The sequence below is a fragment of the Lethenteron reissneri genome, chromosome 21, assembly GCF_015708825.2.
Source record: "Lethenteron reissneri isolate LAM-NWPU_2019-01 chromosome 21, ASM1570882v1, whole genome shotgun sequence".
NCBI classification, from domain to species: Eukaryota; Metazoa; Chordata; class Hyperoartia; order Petromyzontiformes; family Petromyzontidae; genus Lethenteron; species Lethenteron reissneri.
The window spans coordinates 6,699,694-6,727,604 of record NC_083799.1 but is presented as its reverse complement, the minus strand read 5'-3'; the positions used below and the strand labels follow the sequence as shown (position 1 = coordinate 6,727,604).

The 27,911-nt window shown below is 44.8% G+C and overlaps 1 protein-coding gene across 6 annotated transcripts in view; it reads left to right on the top strand.

Moving 5' to 3' along the window:
- Nucleotides 1-27,911, top strand: part of LOC133345142 (partitioning defective 3 homolog) — a 199,015-nt gene that overhangs the window by 41,428 nt on the left and 129,676 nt on the right. For all 6 annotated transcript variants that reach the window (XM_061555640.1, XM_061555641.1, XM_061555644.1 and 3 more), the window contains exon 2: nt 18,372-18,473. In XM_061555640.1, coding sequence (XP_061411624.1) covers nt 18,372-18,473 — 102 coding nt within the window. The remainder of the gene's footprint in view (nt 1-18,371; nt 18,474-27,911) is intronic.

The following is a 27,911-nucleotide window of genomic DNA, read 5'->3' as shown; positions in this document are numbered from 1 at the left end:
GGTTGTAGGAGGGTCTCGTCACGTGCCGTTGAAGTTATGCGTTGCAATGGTCACGTGGTCAAAACAAATATAGTGCAGCCTCCAACATGCACTGAGAAAACATGCATATGATGGGATGTAGCTCTCCACGGATAAATTCAAGACTATTGCTGTACTGCCATCTTGGCCACATTACAAGAAATGGCAATGTGTGGAACAGTGCACAGTTGCCCTTGTTAAAATTATGTACCTATGACTCGATCAAACCACCGGGCACCGCACACACTATATGTTGGACGTTGTAATGTTGTGGAATTTCCGATGATACTCTGCTGCCTTTTTGTTTTCCTTTGATTAAATTGGTCAAGTGAGGCTACATATGAGGGTTTTGTTTTGCTAATGGACAGAACAATAACTGAAAAGTGTACGAAGAAACATTGGCCATATGCCTACTTGGAATTGCACTGAGAGACAAAAAGAAGAACACGTGGATCATGGTTGCTGATTACCACGATGATAATGATAATTGTGTAACAATTACATTAAGATTCATCTGCCCACTGTGTTCAGTGTGGTTAATGTGACGTGTGGTGAAAAACCGTCACTCAAATTGCATTCGCCTGACGTGGGGTCGTTGGGAATGGCCGTGATGGCTTTGAGCTCCGATCCTTCGCCCAACACTTCAGGTTGTGAGCGAGCTCAGATTTGTAAAGTCCCCAAATGGCATTTCCTTGTCAATACATAATAATGACAAACACCCATCTGACACAGCGATGTACAACATGTATTTTGCACCATCATGGTGGAGTGTAGGTAATAAAATTAAGGATTAATATCTATTTCACATGTAAATTAGTTGTTATTTTATTCGTATAAATGTATGTACAATTTGTGCTGTTATACACACTTAGGGGCTCTTGCCTATCGCACCAGGCAACCCGAAAGCATTTTTCGATTTAAAGCTTTCGTGACTGCAGGGATTCATCTTCTTGGTTCTTTCGGTAAAGTCACGTAGAAGGGAAGTAATAAAATAATAAAAATAAAACATAATAAAACATTATTATGTTTTATTTTTATTATTACTACGTGACTTTACCGAAAGAACCAAGAACCAGAAGCATTTGTTAGACAGGCCACATAGCTTATGAGGCTCGGAGAGTCAAAGCAGGTACAGTGTTTTCCTGCTTAAACAATTTCGCTGTAAAACTCTCTTATAACCGTTTCCAATGTAAAACAGACACATTTAGATAATATTGGCAGAAATAGCCCTTGCACATGACATGGGTTAGGAATGTTTTATTCCCCTTGCTAAAGGAAACGTTTACAAGTTGGCCACATGCACATTTAAACACCAATCATAGTAAGATAGGGGTGAGGAGCTGTGATTCGGTGGTCAGCACACTGTACTAAGAATGTACCCACAGCTAGCCATCACGTTTCAAATGTATTTTGTTAAATCGGGTGAGAATTCAAAGCGACCAGGATAATGTAATTCGCAGTCGTGACCTGAGTTGCCAAAATGACATCACTCACGAGCGATATCTGCAACAGCGCTGGGCCTCCTCGCACTTTCATCATCCCGTACTGACCAGAGTGGTGAGGTCACGGTGATATCTCCATCCAGCAGTGGACTGACAAAGGATGGAAGATTAAAGTATGTGCAGTTGTACACACTTTGTTGTATTTCTGTTAATAATCACATAACAGTCAATCATATCACAGTCAGTGACATCACAGTCAGTGACATTACATTCGAGGTGGGGGGTAGGAAGCGTTTGTTCTGATAACAGCCCCCCACAGTCAGTTTGACTCGAATTTTTGCAGATCCGTCTACGAATAAGATGACATTCATCAACTTTCTGTGTCTGTCTGACTTGTGATGTTATCAGCAGCCACAAGACTATTGAATATTTAGCTCCGTGTCTGTCATTTGAGATTAACAGATGTTAACACTGAATAAAAACACATCTGAGATGAATTGATTTTTTTTTTAAACACGCACATTTTCTTTACATTAATTGTCAATTGAGACTGTGAAAGTGTTCAGAATGTGGTTCAACGATTAATAATATGAGTAAAGCCTTGAAATATTCAGGAGGAAAAAAAAACCTTCACAGATTCTCAAGACTTTCAGGAGAGAGGGGGGGTCCCTGCTTTGGGATTTTCTCCATTTCCAATCACAATTTGTTTAGTGCATTGGAGGAAATGGGAGCACCTGCCGGCCAAGAACAGCATTTCCCTTGTGTGACCTCAAAGGCATTAATTCATTTAGAATACAATCCTCAGTGCATGATGATGCATTAAGATGTTGGGGATCGATGATAGGATGGCTGGAGTGTATCACCTGGCAGATGGGGAGATGGAGCTGAAGGTAGGAGGAGTGGGGGGGGTAGTAACGGGGTATGAGGGAGCTGGGAGTAGTGTTGTGGGTGGGGAGCAGTTGGCAAGCAAGTTGCTGAGGGCAGCCGAGCGGTATGCACACGTGGGAGAGAGAGGGTTTGGACCGAGTTTTTGTTTTAAATTGAAAACCGTGCTCGCAGCACTGATATGCCAGTGTATACTGGGGTATGTGAAAGACCTGGAATGGTAACAGCCATTGTTTTTTTAATGCTATATTTGTTTTAAATGTGCACGGTTCATATGCATCCACACCATTTCCCTGTGTCTACATGCCCCTGTTCAAGTCCAAGCTTCTGCCTATGTCTGACCCCACTACTCATGTAAAGAATATGTACATTTATATTAACTGCCATGTGTCAGTCCACCCACTGCTGGATGAGGGCCTCCTCATACCGTCTTGCACGTGGGGGTTATTTTGAACATACTTCCCCCACACTATTAAGTGCAGGTTGGCAAAAGTGGGGAGCGTCGACGTGGGAGAATCGAAGTGCAGTACAACGTTGGATCTTGCTGCTGCTTCCCCTTGCTGTCCACCGTGCAGCCCCGCATCCTGTAACAGCAACAATGGAGGGCTAGAGGAGTGATGCTCACAACAACGAGCAGAGCGCTGGGTGGCTAAAACGCAGAAAGTTGGCACAGTGGGGAGTACAGTTGGTGCATTAGCCAGCCATCTCAGTTGGTTCAACCCATGGCACCTGGGTCTGTTTCGTGACATCCTGTCAGTGGGCCTTTGACACTTCATGTGGCCTCAAAGTGCACCAAGCATGACACACTTGCCATGGTGATGTCACCACACTTAGTGGTCAATGGCAGTTATTGTTGTGTATGGGTGGAGCAGTGGTGCACTGGTTAGCGCACTGAACTAACCTGGTGACCTGACTTTGTGAACTGTCACAAACCTGTACTGACCAACACGGTCAAGTATGGTCACGCAACCGCCATGACTGATACAGTATAGGGAAGCCTTCGTCCAGTATTTGGATTGACAAAGCGCTGTATATAAAAATGCGCATTTTCTATATCTTTCTAAATAAAAAAAAGTTTACAGAATTTCACACAAAACGACTTGTGACTTTTCTCATGAATTTTGGACTAAAGGGTGATGAGAACAATACTGCACCATCTACACTATTTATTAAATATATCATGGTGAGCGAATGCAAAAGACAAAGTCAAGTTGGAATTTTGGATAAAAGTAAGGTGGAATGTGGTGGTAATTTACCAAGGTGAACAGACTGATGTTACAACCCCACAAGGAAATCTAAAAGCTGACTTGTTTTGTGCGACTATCGAGTGTGCTTCATTATGGGTCAGGAACATGGACACTTTCTGCTTCCCTAACAGCTATGCTAGATCAGTCCCTCTCCAGGTGAATCAGAGCAGCATTCGATGCCAAGTTAAAGGACCACATCGAGATGGGCAACTCTACATGGGTAGCCCGACATCTGATTGAGCAACTCGAGACGAGTGGCTCAGGTTCTGCAAATACGGCTGAAGAGACGACGGTGATGAAGATGGAAAAGAAGTCCGCATTGTTATTGTGGAGGCCGGGCCACAGAAGGGGGAACAAATGAAAGTGGCGGACACAAACCCACAATGACACTCTCCACGGGGACACCGGGCTACAGCCAGAGAATGTGGCCAGCATCACGGGAGACGGGAAGCAGTGGACATGTATCTTATGATCCAGCAGCAAGCAGACTGAATCAATAATTCAGTGTCCCATCGCCTGGATTAATTACCATACAAGTATCCCTTTTAACGAGGAAAACCTCATTGAGTATGGAGACTATTTTTCAGCGATTCCATTGATGTTTGGCTTCAGTTAGTGAGTGTATTTCATGTGGGAGGAAACCGGAGAAAACTCGTACAGACAAGGAAACGGTACTCAAAGGCTGCATGCAGAAGCATTCAAATCCATTTCCTGTACTACCTCCAAGCCCAATGGTATTCGCAGGCAGTCTGCCATCCAACTACTTAACCAGGTGCAAAATCTGGCAAGGTTGGGCACATTCATGGTCATTTGGCGATAAGATTTGGTCATAGGCGTGGTGGTACAGTGATCATCGCACTGCACTGTGAACTTGGCAACCATGACTTCCATTCCCGGCGACGGGTAAGATCGGTGACGAGCACTATCTGAACCGGTCCTGGGCGTGAGCGTATCTCCTTCCACTTCACCAACCTGTACTGATCAGCACGGTGAAATATGGTCGAGTAACCGCGACGACTGACGTTGCGTGGGGGAGGCCTTCATGCAGCAGCTGTAATTCCTGTAATGCAACAATTGAGTTTAGCATGGGGTGAGTGGCGGACAACATGCCAATGCAGGATATAAAAGGGGATGGGGGCACGTACGTACACACACACATACACCGGCACAGAATAAAACGCGTTAATCATCCCTGTCCCCCTGAGCGCACTCGCCCCTGTCATGTGATGCGATCGCCTGTAAACGAGTAGGTATTTTCTGTAATGAGGGATCCATGCTCTGACCGGATAACCACACACAAGGCCCCTCTTTGTTTTGCGCGACTTGCATTTATGCAGTAATTTCTACGGTTTACGATTTGATTAAAATGTTTTTCAATCCGTGTAATTTCCACAAGGCTAGTGGTGCGATGTAAAGAGTTAATTGTTTGTTGGAGTAGCCTCGGGGTGGAGCGGTGGTGCAGTGAATAGCACACTACGCTACAAACTTGGTGACCTCGGGTCAATTGCTGGCCATGACTAAGATCAGTGGTGAATGATGTCTGAACCAGTGCTGGGGCTCCCCATTCAGCAAACCTGCACTGACCGGCATAGTGAAGTATGTTCGAACAACCTCCACGATGGACATGGGATGGGGAGGCCATTGTCAAGAATTGGCTTGATAAAGGGCTGCAAATGATTATTATTTTAAAATGTGTATGTTCTGGGGGGGGGGGGGGTGTAAATAGTTTAGATAAGCAGAACTCCATTGTCTCTCAAATACGTATTTTTGTGACCGTATAACCCCTATATGATGCGGCAACATTTGTTGAAGCAAGCAAAGTGTTGACGTTTCCGATCTTATGGGTCCCATCAGCAGAGTCAGGCTTGTTCAGCAACTGCTGGTTAGTTAGTAGACTGTAAGAGCACTGCACATGAACGTTGATGCGTGGAGCAATGTTGTACACAAACGCAATACATGTTGCGAGTTGTTTTCCAGATTATCCTAGAGCAGTGTGCAGGCATCTAATCAGAATCCACACGTCTGTGTGCGTGTGTTAGTCACAGTTTGTCATGGGAATGGCGTTATTGGGAATACAAGTAGTCCTCTACTTATTATGGAGATGCGTTACGACGACCCCATTGTAAGTCAAAAATATCGTACGTCGAAGATGGCCTCGCCCACCCAGGAGTCTTAAAGAATGGTGATAATTTAGCAAAACAGAGCAATTTACAGTACCGTACTGTATAAACTACATACTGTATGTATTTATTAATTACAATACTGTATTTGTACAGTAAAATGTGTAAAAAAAACCAAGGTAAATTCTTAGCCTGCCTATATGAACTACAATTTAATAGAACGTTTTTTCAGGAAACAATCCTATCTGCATCACACAAGGCGGGAGATGCGTACACCCCGGCAGCGTCCCAACGTACAGTATCGTACCTCGTATGCTGCTGCGTTTGCCTGCCGTGCGAAAACTTAAAAATGTAACAATTTTGTCATATCGCTATCGCCATCGTAAGATCGAAATATCGTAAGTTGGAACATCGTAACTCGGGGACTATCTGTAGTTACTCATCGCCATGACGCTGTGCATTTCTTGTCGTCAAGGCGGGTGATGTAATGCTCTCCTCAATGTATGTTTAGTTTATGTTCATGAGAATGGTACCCTACTCATACTTCTTTGGTTCTTTCGGTAAAGTCACGTAGGTATAAAATAAAAGAAATTATATAACAAATTAAATACGGTACCCTGTTTCTAACCGTGTTTTCAAGCTGAGAAGTAATATTGTTTTATTCGCCCAATATCTACAGGAATGGACATTTGAGGATTACTTTGCCTTTTGATTCAAATGAAAGGAAATGACCTTTTGAACCGGTGCAGTGAATAGGTTGTTCCTAACAAACCACTTCCGCAACGTCCCACTTGTTCCCTACCCCCAACGAACATCAAACCTTCTGCCCTCACTCCATTCTCTCAATTTTCCTACTCCTAGTTTTAAATTAATAATTATGTTATAAGACTGTGTAACTGGCTGTACTTCCCAAATCACTCGTTGACGTGACCTTCAAAAATGAGTACACCTTGGGTAAGGTGTAGTTCATCAATCTCAGGTGCCTAGGATGTTTAATTAAGTTCAGATGAACATTGAAAGTGAGTTTAATCTGTTTAACACGTAGGCTTTCGCGACCAATATTATTCATAATCAACGTTTTTGGGTTTAGATCGCGTTATTTATAAATGTGTCGTAACCCTCCACCACCCGACACGGCCAATCATCAAAAAAAGTGTCACGTTAAATAAAGACAAATAGTTCACTGCTTTAGCCCACCGGTGTGTTGAAGCGTGAAACCACAACATTTACAATTTAATCTACTATACGGGCGCAGTGCTTAGCCTTGGCATACATTACCAAAGCCGCGCTTCTTTCGCTATTAATGAGCAGCATTGCCTTTGCAAACTCTGCGCGGACGAATATGTAATAATTCGACGTTACTTATACGTTCATGAAAATAAGGTCATTAAAAAATACTCCTTGTTCTTTGTCAATACACTATTAGATGAAGGCCTCTCCACGCTATGTCTGTCGTGGGGGTTGTTTGACCGCATTTCACCACAATAGTCAGTGTGGGTCAATGAAGTGGAGCAGCCCAGGACCCCCATTCAAATATATCACTCTCCACTGGTGTTAGCCATGGCCGAGTTATCGAACTCTGATAACATGGATTTATAGCAGTGTGTGATAATCACTATCACCACTCCACACCACATTACTTACACTCAGCTGTGTTTTATTAAAAGAAACTGCCCATCAACCAAGTATCCGTTTGCTTTTATGAGCATTTCGACAAACACGACAATATTAATCATGGCCTGCCTCACCTGCTGGAGTTAGCGCTGTTAGCGAGTGCCTGTTAAGGACCCATCGGAGAATAAACAGAGACCATGCAAGGCATATGTGTGGGTGTGTGTAATATTTTACTGAGTTTAACCAGGCTGGATTGTGAGGAGCTCACAGACTCTTGAAATATTTTGACACGGTTCCATCAGTAAGCTCCTCTTGCAGGCAAGGTTGTATGGCTTGGTTATATAGCCCACATTGCCAGCCACTGCCTGTCCAAGCAGCTTCTGTTTGGCTGGATAGCGGAGGCTAAATATGTGCTAGCGCCGAACGATTAATCTATTTCAAATCGAAATCGCAATTTAAATAATGTGATTAGCAAATCGCAAACGCTGAGATTTTTTTGCGATTTGAAAAGTCTTATTACTTTCTTATTGGAACTGTTGTATTATTTATTATTATAGTAACTTTTTTTATTTAACTTAACAATTGTTCTTTGTTCTATTTAAATTAAAACATATTAATAAATACATGTTGGAAGGAATTCATATATTTTAAGTTCTCATTCTTGCATTAGAATATATACAGCAATTCATATTTTGATGGTATCATGTGGTAATGCTCCATCACATGTTTTAAATCTATTACACAGTGGGTATTGAGCTGAAGCTTGACTTCAAACAATGTAATCGCAAATCAAATCGAAATCGCAATATCTGTCAGAAAAATCGCAATTAGACATTTACCCCAAATCGTTCAGCCCTAATAGGTGCAACACGGAATAGAGAAGAGATGGGCTGATGTGGTCCTGGAGGATGTGAAGCTGATAGCATTTGCTGATGACTGATACCAGTGGTGTCAAGTTTGGCCTCTGTGGAGGAGACACATGAAGGACGCTACTGAGCAGTAGCCATCTCGCGATAACGGAGGGCCAAGGAGTGGCACAACAATCAACAGAGCGCCGGATGAAAATAACATAGCAATTTGTTACAGTGAGGAATACGGTGCATCTGCCAGTCATCTAAGTCCATTCACCCATAACACCTGAGTCTGACCTCATACCAGTGAACCTTTGACACTTCATGTGTTCTCAACATTAACCTCGCCTGGCACAACCCCTGTGGTGACGTTACCATTACTTAGTGGCGAATAGTGGTTGTTATAGTCAAGTACATATATTCATTTAGGGGCCGTTCATAAATGACGTCACGCGACTTTTGGACGATTTTTGACCCCCCCCCTTCGTCACCCCCACCTCTTCGTCACACAAAGCTCTGCCTCCCCCTCAAAAAATTAAACATGCTTTAAATCGCTTTAAACTGTTGCCATTGTAGTACTGTATTTAATGTGGCGCTGCACTCTGATGTTGTAGGAGAAAACATTTATAAAAATGTATTTAATTAAGTAGAACGTGTTGTCTATATATATTTAAAGTTGCGCATTTTTATGTGACGTCACATTTCTCAACCCCCCCCCCCCTCGTCACACATCGTCACAAATGTCTGACCCCCCCCTCCCTAGGTGCGTGACGTCATTTAGGGACGACCTCTTCTGAGTACAATGGCCTTCAGTTCTGTCTAATTAAAATAAATGTCCGTTGTTGCATTTCATTTTTATATGTATACGGGAAGACATTTTAATTTCTAATGCTGACAGGGACAATCTTGGAGCCATGCACAAAGGCACACTCTGTATTATTGGATGTGTTTTATTTATTACATTGGTCTGGTGAGGGGACACGGTGTGCTTCAAACTTGTGTTATAGCAACGTGTGATTAAGACGACCAGATTCTGGATGCTGCCTTGGTTGCTTTTCCCTCTTTCATTGCGTGACTCATGCCCCCTCCCACACCCACTCTGTACCCTCTTTGACCTCCTGCCGAGAAAACCGGGGTTTGGCTCCGATGTGTTTAGGGGCCATCCGTTTAGTCCGTACGGATGGAGGGGGGGGGGTTAACCCAAATGAGTACGCTTGCGTATGGGGGGATCGACTGACAATGTACGTACGCATAGGAAACGGGGGGGGGGGGGTGTGAAGCCTCGATAATAATTTGTCTACATTGGCCTTCAAATTAGTTAGATAGTCCGGTGGTGGACTATCTGTTTGCTTAAACACGTTAATATTATTAATCCTTGATCGTTTCTGCGTGGATTAAATATCGGCCGTTCTATAAGATTTGGGGGGGGGGGGGGTCGGTGCATCAAGCGTCCGTACGCAGGGAGGGGGGGTGTAAAAAGTACACGTGCGTACAGGGAGGGGAGGAGGGGTCAAGTTTTGACAGATTTTTGCGTACGTACTAAATGGATGGCCCCTTACGGTTTGTATCGCGTGTTATTTGGCGCGATGTCCAACGTTTCGCTCCCATATTCTGGCGGCTTCTTTATGAACTGAAGGCACAACCTTATGTTCAACTTAAACTAAACTTTTTTAATTTACCAGGTAAGGCCCACTGAGCTATGTAGCTCTTTTTCAGAAGTGTCCTGGCCATAAATGATAGCTCAACGAAGTGGCTGATGTGGATTTTATTTATAGCAGCCAAATACTCTGAACGCACGTTTATAAATATGGAGGGTAAAACCAGAGGAGCTGGAGAAAAAATCACGTGACCACGAGGAGAGAGACACGCAAACTCCAAATATACAGCAGGCGCCAGGGTTGGAATCGAACCCACGACCTTCTGTATTCCAGGTGAAGTAGGTAACATCTCGCCACTGTGGCGCCCATATTGAACTGAACAAGAAGAATAAGCTGCAGTGGATTGACAAAAGGGCTGTCCATATTTTTTTTGAATGACAACATACATTTTTCTAATTGTCTTATATCCTATGGCGCCCTGCTGTTATTAAGGTTCTAATAATATGTTGTGTTCATGCTAAATAAATTGTGGCTATGAGCATTGTAGAAGTGGCTTTGGTGTTGACACCTTTCCCCTTGAAATGAATACAGTGCATCACCTGGCTATGAATATAAAGTCAAGTCAACATACATTATTCCCCAATTGAGTGTGGGGTGCTTCTCATCTCCTCTGCTGGTTGCTCTGAACCAGTGCAGGAAATGTCACGTTTTTTAAGGCAGGGAACTATCTCTTCACATAAAGAATTTCCGCACATTGGTACTCAGTTTATTGAGCCCCAGATGAGAGTGACTGGCTGAGACAATGCCTAACGGGGATGTAATTTCCCATCCTTCCTATTGTGAGGCTGGCACTCTTCCACAGTGCCACTCAGTTTGATGGTAAAAAGTAAATCATTGATACTTGATTTGGCTAAATTCTAATTCTGAGAATTAAAAATATCGGTAATACCATGATGCAATGAACGTGTAGCAGGATTGGTCAGAAATGTTGTCGCTGACTGTGCGGCCCAAAGGTCAACTGAAGAATTCTCAGAAGTAGCTCTGTTACATCCACTTCCTTGAGTCACTTTCAACATGAAGGGTTGCACTGCTCTGTTTAATTCCCAGAGGAAGTCACGTGGAATGCCCCAATGTCACAGTGAGCACGTTTGCTAAACAGTAGCTCTGATTACCAAACCTGAAATTTCCATTGTTGAAGAGGGTTTTGGCACCCGAGGGGAACGGGGGATGTCTTCCATTGTTTGTCTCTGTCCTCTCAGCAGTCCATTCTATCTGCATTCAGCCCCATCTGTGCCTGGCATGACTTTCTCAGAGGCCGATTTGGTGTTAAGTTGAACAGCTGCCGCACTGTGTCAAACGTCACCAGCACTGGTAGTGGGAGGTAAGGAAAGCTGTTCACTCCCATAGCTCACTTTTTTGTCTCACCTGCCTTAGAAGGTGCTCAGTAACAGCACTTAACCAGCTGTATGGTGCTGTGTGTGGAGCAATCAGTAAGTTGTGAGTTCAAATCCTGGTTGGGTGTGATTCATTCAGCCCATTATCCCAGTGTGGTCTGTATCATGATGATTAACTTATGGGTGGACATACTATCGGTAGATTGGCTCGTGCTCCAGGAATGTGGAATGTCCACCACTTGTGAAAGACCACCAATAAAAAGAGTATGGCTCGACTGGTCAAATGTTACTTTACCTTTGAAAAGCACTTCTGCTGAAACGCTTTCGACAACAAAGGGGCTTCTATGTCTCTGTGTGCCCGTATGTGCGCGCGCATTGCTTTAGGTGTGTTTACGCGACGTATTCCTTTTTACATACAATACATTTTTGCTTTCTGCACAATGACATGCCAATTGTGTGTCGGGATAAAGTCATGAAACTCACAACATTTCCATTCAGTACACTTGCAACAAGCAGTGCGCCACCCTGCGTCAGAGAACGAACTCAGAAGATGGCATGGGGTTGTTGGTTTGGCTTTCTTCTTTCCGTGACATCTCTCACCACGACGCAAGTGTAGTGTCCCAAGGCCCCCACCTCCCCTGAGTTGCCGCACACTTGGGTACCAAAGCTGCCGGGCTTAGCAGCTGTTAAGTTCGTCTTCTTTTTGCGTGCGTCATTTTACCCGCTGCACTTTACTTTTAAGTAGATCACAGACAATCCTCCTGACACTGGTATCCTGCACGCAGAAAACAACAACAACAGCCACGCAGACTCTTGGGGGAAGTGCTGTTTAGTAATAATAATGGAGAGCGTTGCCAGCTCGGTTTTATGACCCCTGAGCCACATGGTCACTCGACCACCCGGCCAACCCCTACTGCAACACTATTTACGTAATTTAATGAAGAATTTGCAGCCCTTTGCTAACCCACTGCGAGATGAAGGCCTCTTCGTGCCATGTTGTTTCTGTGAGTTTAAAAGAAGATATACTTGGCAAATTTCGATTTAAAGCTTTCGTGACTGCAGGGATTCATCTTCTTGGTTCTTTCGGTAAAGTCACGTAGAAGGGAAGTAATAAAATAATAAAAATAAAACATAATAAAATTATTCTCACGACGTTTCGGAGGCAACACAAGCTTCCGTCTTCAGGTGGAACCGTCACAGCCACGACAGCTGTATCAAGTAAATGAGAGATTGCAGGAGCTACCACTCCGTATATATAATGGTTGGAGAGGGGGGAAGGGCCAAGTACGGCACACTTTTTATTAATATGGTAAGGTGAGGCTTAAGAGGCTGAGCCTTTGTCATGGAGAGGTACGGTTTGTGACTAAGCCTGGCCTACATAACAATAGTGTGAAAAAACAACAACTATACATGGTAAAAAAACGTCGTGAGAATAATTGTATTATGTTTTATTTTTATTATTTTATTACTTCCCTTCTACGTGACTTTACCGAAAGAACCAAGAAGATATACTTGTCAAACTTCACCCTGCTGCTCAGTGCGGGCTTTGTGAAGGGGGGCACCCAGGACCGGTTCCGATATCACTCGCCACTTGTGTAAGCTGCGTCGCCACTCCCTTATCCAACAATTCCTCGCGCGATGTTTGGTTCTGCAAATTCCATCACCTTTGAACCTCACGTAGACATGACAATACTCAGTGAAATAAACGTATAACTGAATCTGACTGATTTTCAAATAATATAATATTAAATTTAGAGTCCATTGTCCCTTATTTCACCTATGACGGTAGCTCACAAGTGCAATTTGGGTTGATTGGCCTACTTCTTGTGCAAGTCGTACATATAAATTATTCAAGGCCGTGATCTATATTTCTTACACGGACTGTATCAAGTAAAAGTACGCCTGAGCATCAATTACTGTGGTGCCCCCCCCCCTCCCCCACCGTGACCCATCTAAGTGCTGCCACCAAATAGGTGGAGTCTGTAGGAGATGTCCTCAAAGGGGAACTGAGTGAAGAAGTGGGAGACAAGGAAAGGGAGGAGGAGGTAACAGGGGCGGGCGAGTGCTCCGCGGGAGAGGAAAGTAATGCGCTGCGTCTGTCTGCTTGTCTGTGCTCCAGTAATAAATGTGGCGAGAAGCAGTCAAGTACTGCACACGAAGGGAGGGACAGGTCTGAAAACTTGGATTATAGGAGATGGAGGGGTGGGACGGGGCAGGGTAGCTGAGCGTTTTAGGAGAGCTTTGTGGAGGAGTAGACGATGATGGTGGTGGTGATGTGAACGTGGTTGGAGTTGGGGTAGGGATGGTTGAGTTAGCAGAGGAGATGCGGAATGAGAGAAAGAGGAGTCTGCATTCACTTCAACTGCTCTTCGGAATCTTCATTATCGTTAAACTAATCCACATTAGGATTAAAACCTGTCCCCATATTAATGTTTTATGATTAAACTAAATAAACTGGTTATATTTTTTACTTCAGCGAACTGCCTGTTAAACTAAAAAAATAGACTGCGATGGCAGTCATCCAATGAAAAGTAAATTAATCGCATGAAGCAATAACTGTGCTTCATAATGTAAAGCGTGAAATTCCTGATCGGCTGATGTTTCCAGCAATGACCCTTCAGAGTAGAAAGGCTCTTTAGTGATGCCACCATGTAGAAGGGTCATTCCCTAAAACGTCAGCCTCTTAGATTTGATATTTTATCTTTGCAGCTCTTTGCCAATCTTCTGCTTGATGCAGCCCCCCCTCTACGCCTTTCAGTCATAGAGATTACAAGTAGCAATGGGTTCGTAAATAACTTCATAGATTATTTGAAAGTAACTTGGAATTCATAATGCAGCTGTATAATGAAAAAAGTAAATACAACTTGTGTACCCCCAGTTTGAACCTAGCGTGTGATCAACAGGGGCATTGTTCGACTTAAAAAAATAATAATCCAGGTGTATCCTTCGCTGGCTAATTCTACAATTGTGCTGATGCAGCTGCCGACTAATCGGAGCGAAAGCACCAATGTAGGCTGTTCCTCTGTAGCCCCCACTTTCCAGTCACATGGAACATTTACTTAGAGTCAAAACTCCTCTTTGTCAATCCACTACTGGATGAATGCCTTCCCCATGCTTTTTCGGTCAAGGGAGTTGTTTGACCATATTTCACCACATTGGGCAGTACGTGATGGTGAAGGGAGTGCCCACAAATGGCTCAATATCACTTGCCACTGGTGTGAGCCATGGCCAGGAATTGGACTTAGGTCCCTGTAACGGTAGATCCAGCATCAAGACAGCGTCTCTACGATAGGATTCGGCTGTATAAAGGGTCTTAAAAAAAGTGTGAATGAAGACGTTTTCTACATATTATTTGGTCAGTCATAGGTACAAGGATGAGGTGGCTTGAGACTGGATTTTAACTGTAAAAAGGTCTGTGCAGTGAAGACGTGTGGAAATCTACACCCATGGTTTAATTTTAGCCTGGATCTGTGACCCAGAAAATATTTCCTCATCTGACACCCCACATCCAATATACCTCCCACTGGCTGTGGCTAATAGCCTCGTGACTACTCCAGTCTAACAGCAACCTAGGAAATATTAGAGATGCATTGAGCCCTGTCTACTACACCTCTTTGATCAAGTGTCTCCACCATGCTCCCAAGTCATGCTTCGCACTATGGCCTCACCATGCACCCTCACTATCCAGCTCCTCCTTGCACTTCACCTGTTCATGGTGCCTGGCATATTTCAAAATATTCAAGGCGAAGAGCTTTGCTTAATACACCCATGATTGAAATGTTTTATAATGTTCCAGGATTTACAAAGAAAGCCGCACTTTTTACGTTTGAACTCTGTTAACCATTGATGGGTAAATGATCCATTACAAGGGGCAGAAAATAATTAACTGATGAGTGATCACTTTGGGAATGACTGCTGACTGGGATTAAGGTAATCCCTGGGTCCCAAGCCAGGGACATTACCCCCTCCACACATGATGAAAGTTGGTGGCCAGCAGCACGGCCATTCGATTTTTGTTGGCATGAAAGGCACGAGAGTGGGTTGTGGGGAGCGGTGGCACAGTGGTTGGTGACTCAACCGCAAGGACGGCAAGAGGGGAATTGTTGTCTTGGTGTGGGGAGCAGTGGCACAGTCGTTAGCGCACTGACATATGAGCCCAGCGCCCTGAATTTGAATCCCGGCGAATGCTAACATTGGTGGCGAGTAATATCAGAACTGGTCTTGGGTCCTCCTCGAGGTTGACACGGCTTTAAATGAGTCGCTGGTGCTGTGTGTAAAACATCGGCACTGTGAAACAAAAGTGGCTGGGCATTGTGCTGGCTACACCACATCTTTGTGTGCCATTCCAGCCTTTATAGGTACTTGCTAACAATACTTGCCCCAACCGTGTGTATGCTTGTGTGTCTCTCCTCTTCCCTAGCCAACAAGTTGGTGTTTTTTTGAGCGTTTTGGCATAGAATAAAGAAAATTATTAACAAATCTCCCTCCTGCTTTAACCATATTACCTATATTTTCACGTCTTTATTTGTAATGAGTTGTTTAATCAGCAATTAGCAGCTGTAAGCTCCGGGCAATATACACAGGTAGTCACCCATAGGCTTGCCAATCAGTGTGAGAAGAGATAACTCCGTTGACGTTGCAGCCCGCGGCATGAATAATGTACAGCCGCAGCCCTTTGTTGTGTTGTCAAGAAAATGTCACAAGCTCCTGCCAGTCGGTGACCTTTTTTTCAGTGACGAGGGAAAAAATGTTTTTCACATTTGGCAAGTTTGTCTCGGCTCAATCACTGGCGGTTGTTGTCGAGTTATACTCGTTGGTTCTTTCGGTAACGTCACCGTAGGTAGAAAAATGAAATAACATAAAATAATAATATCAGAACTGGTCTTGGGTCCTCCTCGAGGTTGACACGGCTTTAAATGAGTCGCTGGTGCTGTGTGTAAAACATCGGCACTGTGAAACAAAAGTGGCTGGGCATTGTGCTGGCTACACCACATCTTTGTGTGCCATTCCAGCCTTTATAGGTACTTGCTAACAATACTTGCCCCAACCGTGTGTATGCTTGTGTGTCTCTCCTCTTCCCTAGCCAACAAGTTGGTGTTTTTTTGAGCGTTTTGGCATAGAATAAAGAAAATTATTAACAAATCTCCCTCCTGCTTTAACCATATTACCTATATTTTCACGTCTTTATTTGTAATGAGTTGTTTAATCAGCAATTGGCAGCTGTAAGCTCCGGGCAATATACACAGGTAGTCACCCATAGGCTTGCCAATCAGTGTGAGAAGAGATAACTCCGTTGACGTTGCAGCCCGCGGCATGAATAATGTACAGCCGCAGCCCTTTGTTGTGTTGTCAAGAAAATGTCACAAGCTCCTGCCAGTCGGTGACCTTTTTTTCAGTGACGAGGGAAAAAATGTTTTTCACATTTGGCAAGTTTGTCTCGGCTCAATCACTGGCGGTTGTTGTCGAGTTATACTCGTTGGTTCTTTCGGTAACGTCACCGTAGGTAGAAAAATGAAATAAAATAAAATAATAATATATCATGACGTTTCGATCGCAACACAAACGGTCGTCCTCAGGCGGAAAAAAATAATCTAGCAGTGGAACTGCTGAACCAGGAAGAACACAGCGAGAGAGCCGTTACAACAAGAGGTTATATATGTGGCGAAGGGCAAGCAGGTGGGGTCTGAGCTGGAAAGGAATTCCATCCCCGCACGCAAGTACGTCAGTTGTGTAATGGGGGAGATTAGGGAGAGAGAGATTAGGGAGAGAGATTAGCATGAAATGAGCTTTTGTCACCGCATAAGAGTATCGTAACACAAGCTGTGGCGCTGCCAACTGCGCTGTGAGGCAAGTGCTCCAGTGAGACACACAGCCCATCACATAGCCAGAACCATCGATACATCGAGGCTAAGGGAGCAGAGGTGGCCATGTTAGTGAGACCCCAGCCCGTTAATGCAGAGGCACCTAACAGGGCAATGAAACTCAGAGAGTCGGAGATAACAGCCAAACGGCAGGGAAGAATGGAAGCACCACACCTCTGCTCCCTCTCGGTATGGCTCTGGATACCAGTTGCATGCCTCCTTCAATCTCACAGAGCACCCAGAACATATTTAGTGGGGGGCCGTATCATGGGGCCGTACCGTGCAAAATAGAGGGCAAAACTCAGTCACCTGTGCAGCTGAGCTGTGTTCTTTGCGCATGGTTTGATATCAGTAGATAGATGGAGTGTGTTGGCTCTTTCCAAGGTAGTTCTATATTATGAAAAGATGTCTTCAATAATAAAAATGAAACAGAAACTTTACCTTCCACTGCTGGATGAATTCCTCCCAATGCCATGCCAATTGTGGAAGTTGTTCAGTGTGTGCTGCTAAAGAGATGACCAAGACCGGTTTAGACCTCACTTGTCACTGATGCTAGTTGTGGCTGGGACTCAAACTTGTGTTTCTGGCTTCATAGCACTGTACTGCTATTTTTAAGAGGGTCTGAAATGGATGAAATGCATGCATGGTTAGTCTGATGCCAATCTCCAATGGGTCATTCATGCCATCCCCTAGTAAGGGGTTTGTGACCAAAGATCTCCGTGTTATCTTCTCCTTCACCCTGGCAAAGCAATCTTCTCTCTTGATATAATGCACTGACTGATGTTATCAATCTATTTATCTTTTCGTCACCTCCTGCTCCGCTTTACATCTATCTTGCGGTGGGAAGGTCGTCCTGCACATTTGTATGCCGAACAACGTGTCCAACACGTGAACAGTTGCATTGGACGTGCAGTCGCATTTACACGCGCTATAAATCCAGATTGTGTTGTATCATTGTATTGTATTTTTGCATTGGATGAACATTATCTTTCTCTGGTTTTGTAACTGGTACCCACTATTAATTGTTTTCCGGACAAAAAAAGACAAGTGAAAGACAAACCCAAGAGGGCTAATATGAAAACCACACTGCTAGAACCGCCAATTTGCCTTTCTCTAAATGCAATCAGGTTTAACCATTGCTCTCTCGCTCAAAACATTTCCATTTTTTTTATTATCACGCATGTTTCTGGCACAAGCAGCACTATGAACCCGTTGTCGTCGCCAACCACGTGATAGCGGAAACTGCCGCAAGAGTGGACCGCTTTGCAGAGGCTGCTGCAGTAGCAAAGTTTTGTTTGTAAATACTGGTTCTCTCCCTCTCTCTCCCCTGGCCTGGTTCAGGATGCCACTTACTGGGTCCACGTGCGTCACCTGGAGCACGGGGACGGGGGAATCCTGGACTGGGACGACACCGTGAGCGCCGTGGCGGATGATCGCGACAAGGTGAGCGCCCCCTGAACGCACACGTGCCCTGCGCTCGCGCAAATCTGGCAATTGCGCCCAATCACAAATGCGTGTATTGTTGTAAGATCACAATTTACAAGCAGCCACTCTTGAAGTTATAACAGATGGATGCGAGCGAAGTTTAACAACTGGCCTAGCAGTACGATGCGTGTGCAGGCGGCGCTTCTGTACCCGGGGCCCATGAGCCAGAGTGGCACAGGCGCAGGGCTATGAAGAGGTTGAAATTGGACAGTGGGCCCCATTGCATTGCTTACAGCAGGGTCACTGGACATACATTTCGGATACATAAGAGATGGAAGTAATGATCGGCATCATATGGCAACCGATGCGGACTGTAATTCAGGATGGAGTAATATCTCCACCTTTTTTTATAAGGAAGAAATGCTCACAAAAAACCCCACGGTGTCGGATGTCTTTGGTGGAGCTGGGCGACATTGGCCGAGGTTATTTTCAACGAAGTCGATGTGGCCTTGTGTGACCTCGACGTTCAAACAACCTCGCACACCCATTCAACCGACGCCAGGTCCCCCCTGACTTAGAGTAGAGGCCAGCGGCGTCGTCTCGCACAACGGCTGGCTGAACGTTTCGATACTGCACAAAGACAAAGATGTCCGATATGGTGTTAACAGACTGTTGGCGCAAGTGCTGTGTTAGCGAGCACCTGTCAAAGCCTGCACGGCACGCGAGGGGGTGGGTGAGTGGGTGGGTGGCCAGTACTACGTCTTTGTCTCCCTAGTGATGATATTTACTCATCGCCATGTGGAAACATTGATGTGTAAACACCAGGTACTCATTTGAGGCTGAGTCGACCTAGGGGAGACCCAGGAGTAGTTCAGATAATCTTTATTGGTGTGGTCATGAGTGGGAATTGACCTCGGGCCGCTGGGGTTGTAGCGCAGTGTGCTAACTGCTGCACTACCCCTACAACTACACACACAGTCATCGTGGAGAACCAGAGAGTGACTGGTAGTGCTTTTGAGGAGATTTTTGAAACATGGGGTGGGTGAGGGGTACTTTTTAAAAAATATATATTTAACTTTCACTCATTTGTTACATGCCTAGTGATGAGATTACTGTACTGAAGGAAGCTCAGTTGGAGAAAAAAAGATAAAAAGCGCAACCTTTTTAAGTTCAGCAGGGAGGCTAAATGCCGTGCGGGTCACACGCTGTCAAGCTGTGAGCACAGCTTTACGCTTGATATCACACGGCAGGTGCTCGCGCGTATGCGTCTGTATATATGTACACGTATCTGACTACAACAGATGCAACACATGTGCCTCCGCGCGTGACTGTACATGCACGGATTTCTATCCAATCAGTACAACTTCTCAAATGGGCTTGTCTGGATGATAACTCTCCAACAATGGAAGACTTCCTATTAAAGTATCGTACTTTTTGTGCTGAATTTTAACCACCATTTTTTACGGATTTGCATCTACGTTTTTATTCAGGAGTTTGGTGACTGTTGCAGGAAACCCGACGGAACGTTCCTGCCATTGCTTATCAAATTTCAGTCCAAATTTATTGGAATCCATTTTGGATTTTTGTCGTAACACCACACTACTCTGCTTATCCTGGTGTTACCAACCGCCAGGGTGGATTCGGGCAATGAGCGAATGTGTGCGGAATCAACTCGTGCCTGATATTAATTTTGTCCTGAACCCTAATGATGCTGTGGAACTTTGGCCTGTAAGTAATTGTGCTCGTCAGCAAGGATTTCAAGGGGGCCGCCGAGGCAGGAGACAGAGAGAAAGTGGTGGTGGAGGAGGAGTAGGGTGGGAGGGGGATGTAGAGAGGATCCTGGAAAAAGCCTTGTGGGGGAGGGTGAGAGTGGCTCCTGGCTGCTTAATGGGGGAGTGTTGGTCTACTTGGGATGGCTGAACTGGAGTTGAAAAAAAAACCTCTCAAACCCACGAAACCCATGGTGTGTGTACTGTTACGCCAGGGCTGTGGTGAGAGCTGGGCAGGGAGGAAGGGATCATGCTGCTCGTGATGGTCAATACGATGCCGCTCCAGTGCAGCATATGCACATTCACAGCAGCCCTTCGGTCATCAATTCACTGCTGGATGAGGACCTCCCCATGCCATGTGGGCCATGGGGGGGTTAATTTACCATACTTTACCACACTGGTCAGTGCGGGTCGCTGAAGGCAGGGAGCATAGAAGCACAGCACAACAATTACTTTTGCTGCACCGCCCACCATGTAGTCCCCCACAGCCTATATATAAACCTGTTGCATGGGCTGGTTGCCCATACAAACATTATCCAAGCTCATCCTGGCTAAGTATGTCAAGTCTGCAAAGAGTTGGTGCATTCCAAGCAAGTGAGCAGAAGCAGCATACAACAACAGCAATAAAACTATAACTTTAGTAATTCATTGCAAGGTACTTAACAGAAGATATACTTTCAGTGATGTTCCAAGATTAACAAGGATTGGTGCTCGAATAACAAAAGCAAAGACGACTCATTGTTCCCAAAACAATGTGCGGCAAATTTAATTCGAATGTGCCATGCATTTGGCATCATATCATGAGATTGGAGAATATAACTGGAATTCTCACAGCGCCATGCAACCCTTCATGCTGGGTACACCACTTTCTTGTCCACTATGCTACTGAGATAAATGTCCGTCACATAAGCCCAATATAGATATTAAAATCTCAGAATTGGACTTCAACCAAACTAAGTGAAAATCCATATTTGACATGATGTTTTTTTGTGTGGTTGATTTTATTCCGTGAGACCATCAACTCGATGTACTCGAGTACCCAGTTTTAGCACGAATTGGAACCCAGGATCTTCGTGATGCCCAAACAGTGCTCTCTGATCCCGAAACCACCCGGCCATGACCAGTTTTAAGCAACCACTTGGAACCGTTGGGTAGCCAGTTCATGCGCCTGGGTACTCACTGGGCCGTGGTGGTGAGATAAGTTTGCTATCTCGCCTGGTATACAGGTCATCCCGACCCTGACGCCAGTATATTTCGAGTTTGCATGTTCTCCCCGTGGTCACGTGGATTTTTCTCCGCGTCCTTCGGTTTTTTCCTCAATATATAGAAGCATGCGTTTAGAGCATTTGGTTGCTATACATTTCGACGTGATGAGCCACTTCATTGGACTCTCATTTGTGACCAGGTCACTTCTGAAAAACAGCGATATACCTCAGTGGGCCTTACCTAGTAAAATAAAACGTTGAGTTTTTCGTTTTTAATTTCTATGGGGAAGTTTTAAGCTTGTCTTTTTTCTCTCTCTCTCTGGGTTTTTTTTGTTTTCTCTCTCTGCCTGTGTCCTCTCTTTGGAATTTTCACACTTAAATTCTAACTTAGCAATCTTTCAAATACGTAATCAACCAGGCTATGCGTTGTGTGTTGACCGACTCTCTGTGTTGCATTACATTACATTTCGATATTTTGCTAGGTTATTTAATTTTAGTGTGTCTCTCTCCCGTTCTCCTAATTTTCAAGCTTGCGTACCATACCACGTCGTCGTCCTACTCATTGCCATGCTAATTTTTTCTCTGCCCCCTCCCTCTCTCCGCCCCCGCCCCCTCTCTCTATTTAAGGCCTCGTCACAGAGACGTTCTCTCTCTGTGTGCCTATGTGTTGCTCTCCCTCTCTGTGTATCTTTGTGATATCTGTCTGCTTATATGTCTGTTTATAGTTTTCTGGTTAGATTTTTGTTGCTATTTCTTTTATACCTGATGACAATTGCTTGTGTTGCAATCGAAACGTCGTAGTATGCTATTATTTAATTTATTATTTTATTTTTATACGTGACTTTACCGAAAGAACCAAAGAATAGTTGAGTTTTTCGTTTTTAATAGTCGAGATCATTACACATTTCCCACGAGGGATGGTTAAATTAGTCCATGCAGATATTAAGCCAGAGCACACACTCTGACAATTCCTCCATGTCAAAAGGCTTAAAACGGTGCGTTGGTGTTTATCTCATGTTAATGAGTAAAAATTAGCTCGAGGTAAACATCAACAAGGACGGGAAAAGCTTACTTTCCTTATAAATACGATTATGCTTAGGCATGTTGATTATGCAGGGAGTCATGTTTAGAATGGGTTCTCACATTCACGACGTATGCATCAAATCGTATGGATAATTAATATTTTCGATTCGTATATACTGTATTGCAGGTTATGCGACTCCTACAGCCACTAGAGGCCGCGGCGTTCACCATAATGTAAAAAGAAAATAACCGATTCTTGAATAAAATCGTGACCCCCAATTATGACGGTACATCACATCATCATGGTGGGCGGGGGGGGGGGGTGAATTGTTATATTTCTTGTAATTCTCAAATTGCAAAAAAAAAAATCATGTTTTCGATTGGCAGCTAATTTAACCTAAAGTTTCTGTCAACATCTAAAGTTACTGTGATCGCCAACCCAGACACCGCATTAACTATGCATTTCAATGAAAAGTGGTAAAACAGCTCAAGTAACAGTGCCCATGTTCTGTCTGTTTAATAACCTTATAAAATATTATACGGCGAGTTGGAACCTCTACATAAAAAAGAACAATGTCTGAGCGTAATACAGGGTCACCTCTCTTGTTAGAATAAACACATCATTCGAGACCCAAACATCGCTCCTCCTGGCTTTGGAATTCCCCGAAGACACCGCTGGAAGCATCAACTGCATCAAAGGATCGACAGGCTGATGTGCACATCGCCTTCATAAGTGGGAAGTTAAAGACGAGCCACAGTGCGATTGTAGCCATGCAACCCAAACTGTTGTCTGTGTTCCTTCAACGGAAGATGAATGGCACAACTAGCCCCTGAACATATTGCCGGGATACAAAATAATAGAAGAACAGAAACTCTCTCATCTAAACACAGCAAAAAAGCTAAACTCTATTTAATCACGAAAATGGACAATTGTAGTATTAACGTGCTAAGTTCCATCCCTGCTGCTAAAGTTATCTGTGAGGCTGGTAATAAGGTTGCATATTAATTCATTAGGTTACATATTCAACTCTGTGGCTTCCACTGTTTGCATTCGAGGATATTGTGCAGTTTAAATATTACATTGCTGGGCAAGTTTGCGTCTTGTGAATCACCGTCAACTGCTGCTGTTGTGTGAGCTTGTGTAATCCCCTCCGTGGGGGGCTTCCTGTGTGTGTGTCAGTGTGTATGCCAAAAATGTGTGGGTGTGATTGAGGTCTACTCGGCCTTAAATGAGCACCTGGTGCGGTGTGTAAACATCAGCACTGGGGGAGACAAAGTCGGCCGGGCGTGGTGCTGGCCACCCACCCCCTCTCGTGTGCCGTGCCAGCCTTCATAGGCGCTCGCTAACAGCACTTGCCCCAACAGTCTGTGAAGGCTATGCAGGGCATCTTTGTCTTTGTGAGTGTGAAAGTGTGTTTTGTGTGAGTGTGTGGCATGAATGTATTCACTAGGCACTTGGCATCCGTTGTTTATGTGTGTGCTAAAAGCACGCCTATGTGTGCAGCATATGTGTTAGGCTTGGGTCCATGATGTGATAACATACTGTATATTTACATTAGTACCAACACTGAATGAGTGCTTCTGTGGGCCCGGGTGCATAGGTATTTGTTTATATATGCGTAAAGGTTTGTCTGTGTTTGAGGGTTTAGGTGTGTGAGCGGCAGTATAGTGGTTAGTAACCCGGCGACATGGGTTTGATTCCCGCTCACGGCCAATACAAATGACTATTATCTGAACCGGTCCTGGGCCTCCTTTAGGTCGACTCGGCCTCAAATGAGTACCTGGTGCGAAGTGTAGCTATCACAACTGAGGAGACAAAGGCGGCCGGGCGTGGTGCTGGCTACCCACCCACTCGTGTTCCGTGCCGGCCTTCACCGGTGCTCGCTAACAGCTCTTGCCCCCAACAGTCGAAGGCTATGTGGGGGATCTTTGTCATGTGAGTAGTGTATGGACATTGGCTGTCCTGGCTTTTGTTGACTTGGCCATCACTTGTTCCCCGTCACCACAACGACTTGACTGGAATATGTGGCATAGATGTTTAGTGTGCAGGCGGTACAGTTGTCCTGGTGCCCATGTGCCCAGGTGCTGGGCTACAGAGGGTGGGGAAATTGGCTATGAGGCCCATTTTCATTCCTTGCATCAGAGCCATGCTACAACCGCTGTGTGTGATATTTGGAGTTGATGTGTTAGACTCTGTAAATGTAGTAGGCATGGTATCTACTACACGGCAAGCTTCAATCATGTTAGTGCCTCAATCGTGACAGTATCTTTCTGTTAAAGCTCCACCCGCTATTTGCCCCAGTGTCTCCAGTGTTCCTGTGATGATAGAAAAGCAGACAATGCCTACATATATGTCTCTCCACATAAAAAGAAATAAGACATTTTCTTCAATGCTCGTGAACTGTCAGATGTAATAGCCAAGGACTCTCTTTTTAACATATGGGTCCCAATGTGCGCCTAATAATTGCCCACCGCTTGGCATGTGACTGTGTAACAACATTAACTCAGGTCCCCACCCGAGTTCGATTCCCACCGTGGCTGACATCAGTGTTGGCAAAATATTGAGTGTCTGGCGTGGAGCCTTCTCGTTTATTTGCTCCCAGCAACAGCAGGAGCTGACAAAGCCCCCCTGTATAGGCTGCATAGACTGCAGGGGCAAGTTGTTGTTAACGAGCACCTGTGAAGACCAACACGACACACGAAAGGGAGGGTTGTGCCCAGCACCACATCCGGTCGCCTTTATCACACCCTCCCCCCCCCACTGCTGGTGTGTACACTCTGCACAAGGTATTCATTGAGTCGAACTCAGGTCGACCCGAGTTCGATTCCCACCGTGGCTGACATCAGTGGAAAATAATATCTCAAGCCCTATTTCAACGGGGTATGTAAGGTCCGACTGTGGGCCCTTACCTCCTTTCTCCCGACTCACTTTTACTGAAAGAGCTACGGATATTTTCAACCCGTATGCAATAATATGTAGGCTACAACTAGATATGTTATTTTAGTTCCACCTTGTTTTGGGTTTAGAGGAAGACAGTCTCACAGTGACAGTATTAATAAAAGGATTTAAAGGTACAATACTCACAAATTAAGTTACCGTGCGTCTTACTTTCATGCCGGTCCATTGGTCTAGGGCAGGGGTCGGCAACCTACGGCTCCGGAGCCGCATGCGGCTCTTTATGGGCTGCTTCTTGACGATATTTACGTGAGTACAGTATGTACTCAGATGCATTGCGGCTCTTGAAATACTGAATTTTGTACCGAATTGGAAAGAAATGGCTCTTCTTGTTATTTTGGTTGCCGACCCCTGGTCTAGGGTTTTCTCAAAAGGTGTGGGACCGCGCAACTTTTTGCTAGATTGATATGATAGCCAGCTGCGTTAATCGAGCTTGGTCCATGGTAGACTGAAGGTAATTTTTTATGAATAATTTTTCTTTGCCATTTGTACTTGTTTATATATTGATTTGGGGCCCCTTTTGTGACCGACTTGGCCCCTCTGCAACGCATACGCTGCATATCCCGTAGCCGAGCCCATCTCAACTGGTTCTGGCCTTCCCCTAGGTCTGCTCAACAGAGTGCACTCGTACACCACCGCTCCACCCTGAATGTACATACATAGTTTACATACCTGTGCGTGAATTAACTTTGTTTACAGCCAGGTCAGAGCACGCTGGGACGAAAGCCACTTTTGTAGGGGGGGACCTGTGGGTGCTCGCACTCCTCATTCAATCCCCTCCGGCTATGATTGGCGCTGGGTGGCCATGTCGTGTGCGTGCAGGTCCATGCATCCATATGTTTCTGTCTGAAATGTTTGTGGCTCTTTTGAGAGTTAGCTTTGTCTCTCTGTCTGTCTCTCTCTCTGTAACGTGGAATCACGAAAACGCTCGTTAAAATAAAGCTGCATTGCTAATAGCGACTCATCCCGCAGAAAATTACCCAAATTTCCCACAACTTGGGAGACAAAATGAGAGCCAAAAGGGATTTGCCTTTCCAGACGATGCACACGCACATCCCTTCGTTGTCCAGATGAAGTCAATACGTGTGACATCATATCGTGTGCGGCTTGAAACTTGATGCCATTGTCGCCCATTAAATAAATTTGAGGACAAGCTCACATTGGGAAGCATTTCAGAATCCATTCATTTACATGATTTTTCTTCCTTGTTATTTGTCGTTTGGCTGTCGGCCTATTCGTGGGCATGTTCGTGCGTGCGCACGCGTGTTGCCTGAAAGTGCGTATGCTCCTACATATCGGTGCTTCGCTCCGCTCTGTGAACCTTGCTCCACACTTTGGTCAGAGAAGCCCTTTCCTTCGGCAACCCAACCTCGACAGTGTGCTAGTGCCACTTCCCTTCATGTGCCAAGTTCATTCGAGAGTTGCAGCAGTTGTTCACGGGCACTCCTTGCATGCTTACATCAATTAAATTCGGTGTTCTTTAGACGAGAGCCCATTGAAATAAATGTTCCCGTTTAGGGGCAGAAAGTAGCTTGCTATGGATGTCTTCATTCAGACGCTGTCTTTCCGACAGACCTGTTCTTCACCTGAGGACGGCTGCTTGCGTTGTGGCCGAAACGTCGTGAGAATTATTTTATTATGTTTTATTTTTATTATTTTATTATTTCCCTTCTACGTGACTTTACCGAAAGAACCAAGAAGATCTTCCCACTGCCTTTTGCAATTTTATATAGTTTTCTTGTAAAGTAGTGCAGGTAGTCTGGAATGAACAAATAAATCAGGTCCTCGTGCACATAAAAAATGCCTTCATGGCTATATAAATCTCGGGGGCATGTGCTGTGAGTAAACAATGAACACCTAACACATGAGGTGGGTAGTAATGTGTATCTGTTTGTGGTGTAGCAAGCCCCAATGCATGGCCAGCCACCTTATTCTCCTGAACGCTGATGTTTAAACACCCCACAATTGCTTTAGAGCTCGCTAAAAGAAGGAGCGCGCAAAAGAGGACACTCACTGTGCAGACGGAGCCGTGAATTTAGCTCGTGTGCAGGAGCTAGATGGGTTGCTGCATCGCGAGACTGAGTGATGGTGGAAGTTTGGGGGGGGGGGGGTTCATCCATCAGGGGATAGATTATGGTCGATGAAACTTGGTGATAATCTAGAGAAAGCCAAAAAGAGTTTCTGACACAAACTGCCAATGGTATGTGTGTACGTGTATATATGTATATGTGTGTCTCTCTATATGTGTGTGTGTGTATATGGATGCTCAGCCAGGAACTGAAACCGGGTTCGGAATTGTCACCGGATAGGAATTTTGTGGCACGGTGCAGTAAAACCACTGTGCCACCAACGCACACTCTTTACAGGATGTAATTCTCTTATTGCTCACAAATCAGTCAGATGAGGCAACATTTTTTTCTCATAACACGGTAAATCAGTCCTCGTCGCATCACAATTTAAAGTGCTGTGTCACTTGTTTGGACAGAGAAGGCTCACATTCCAG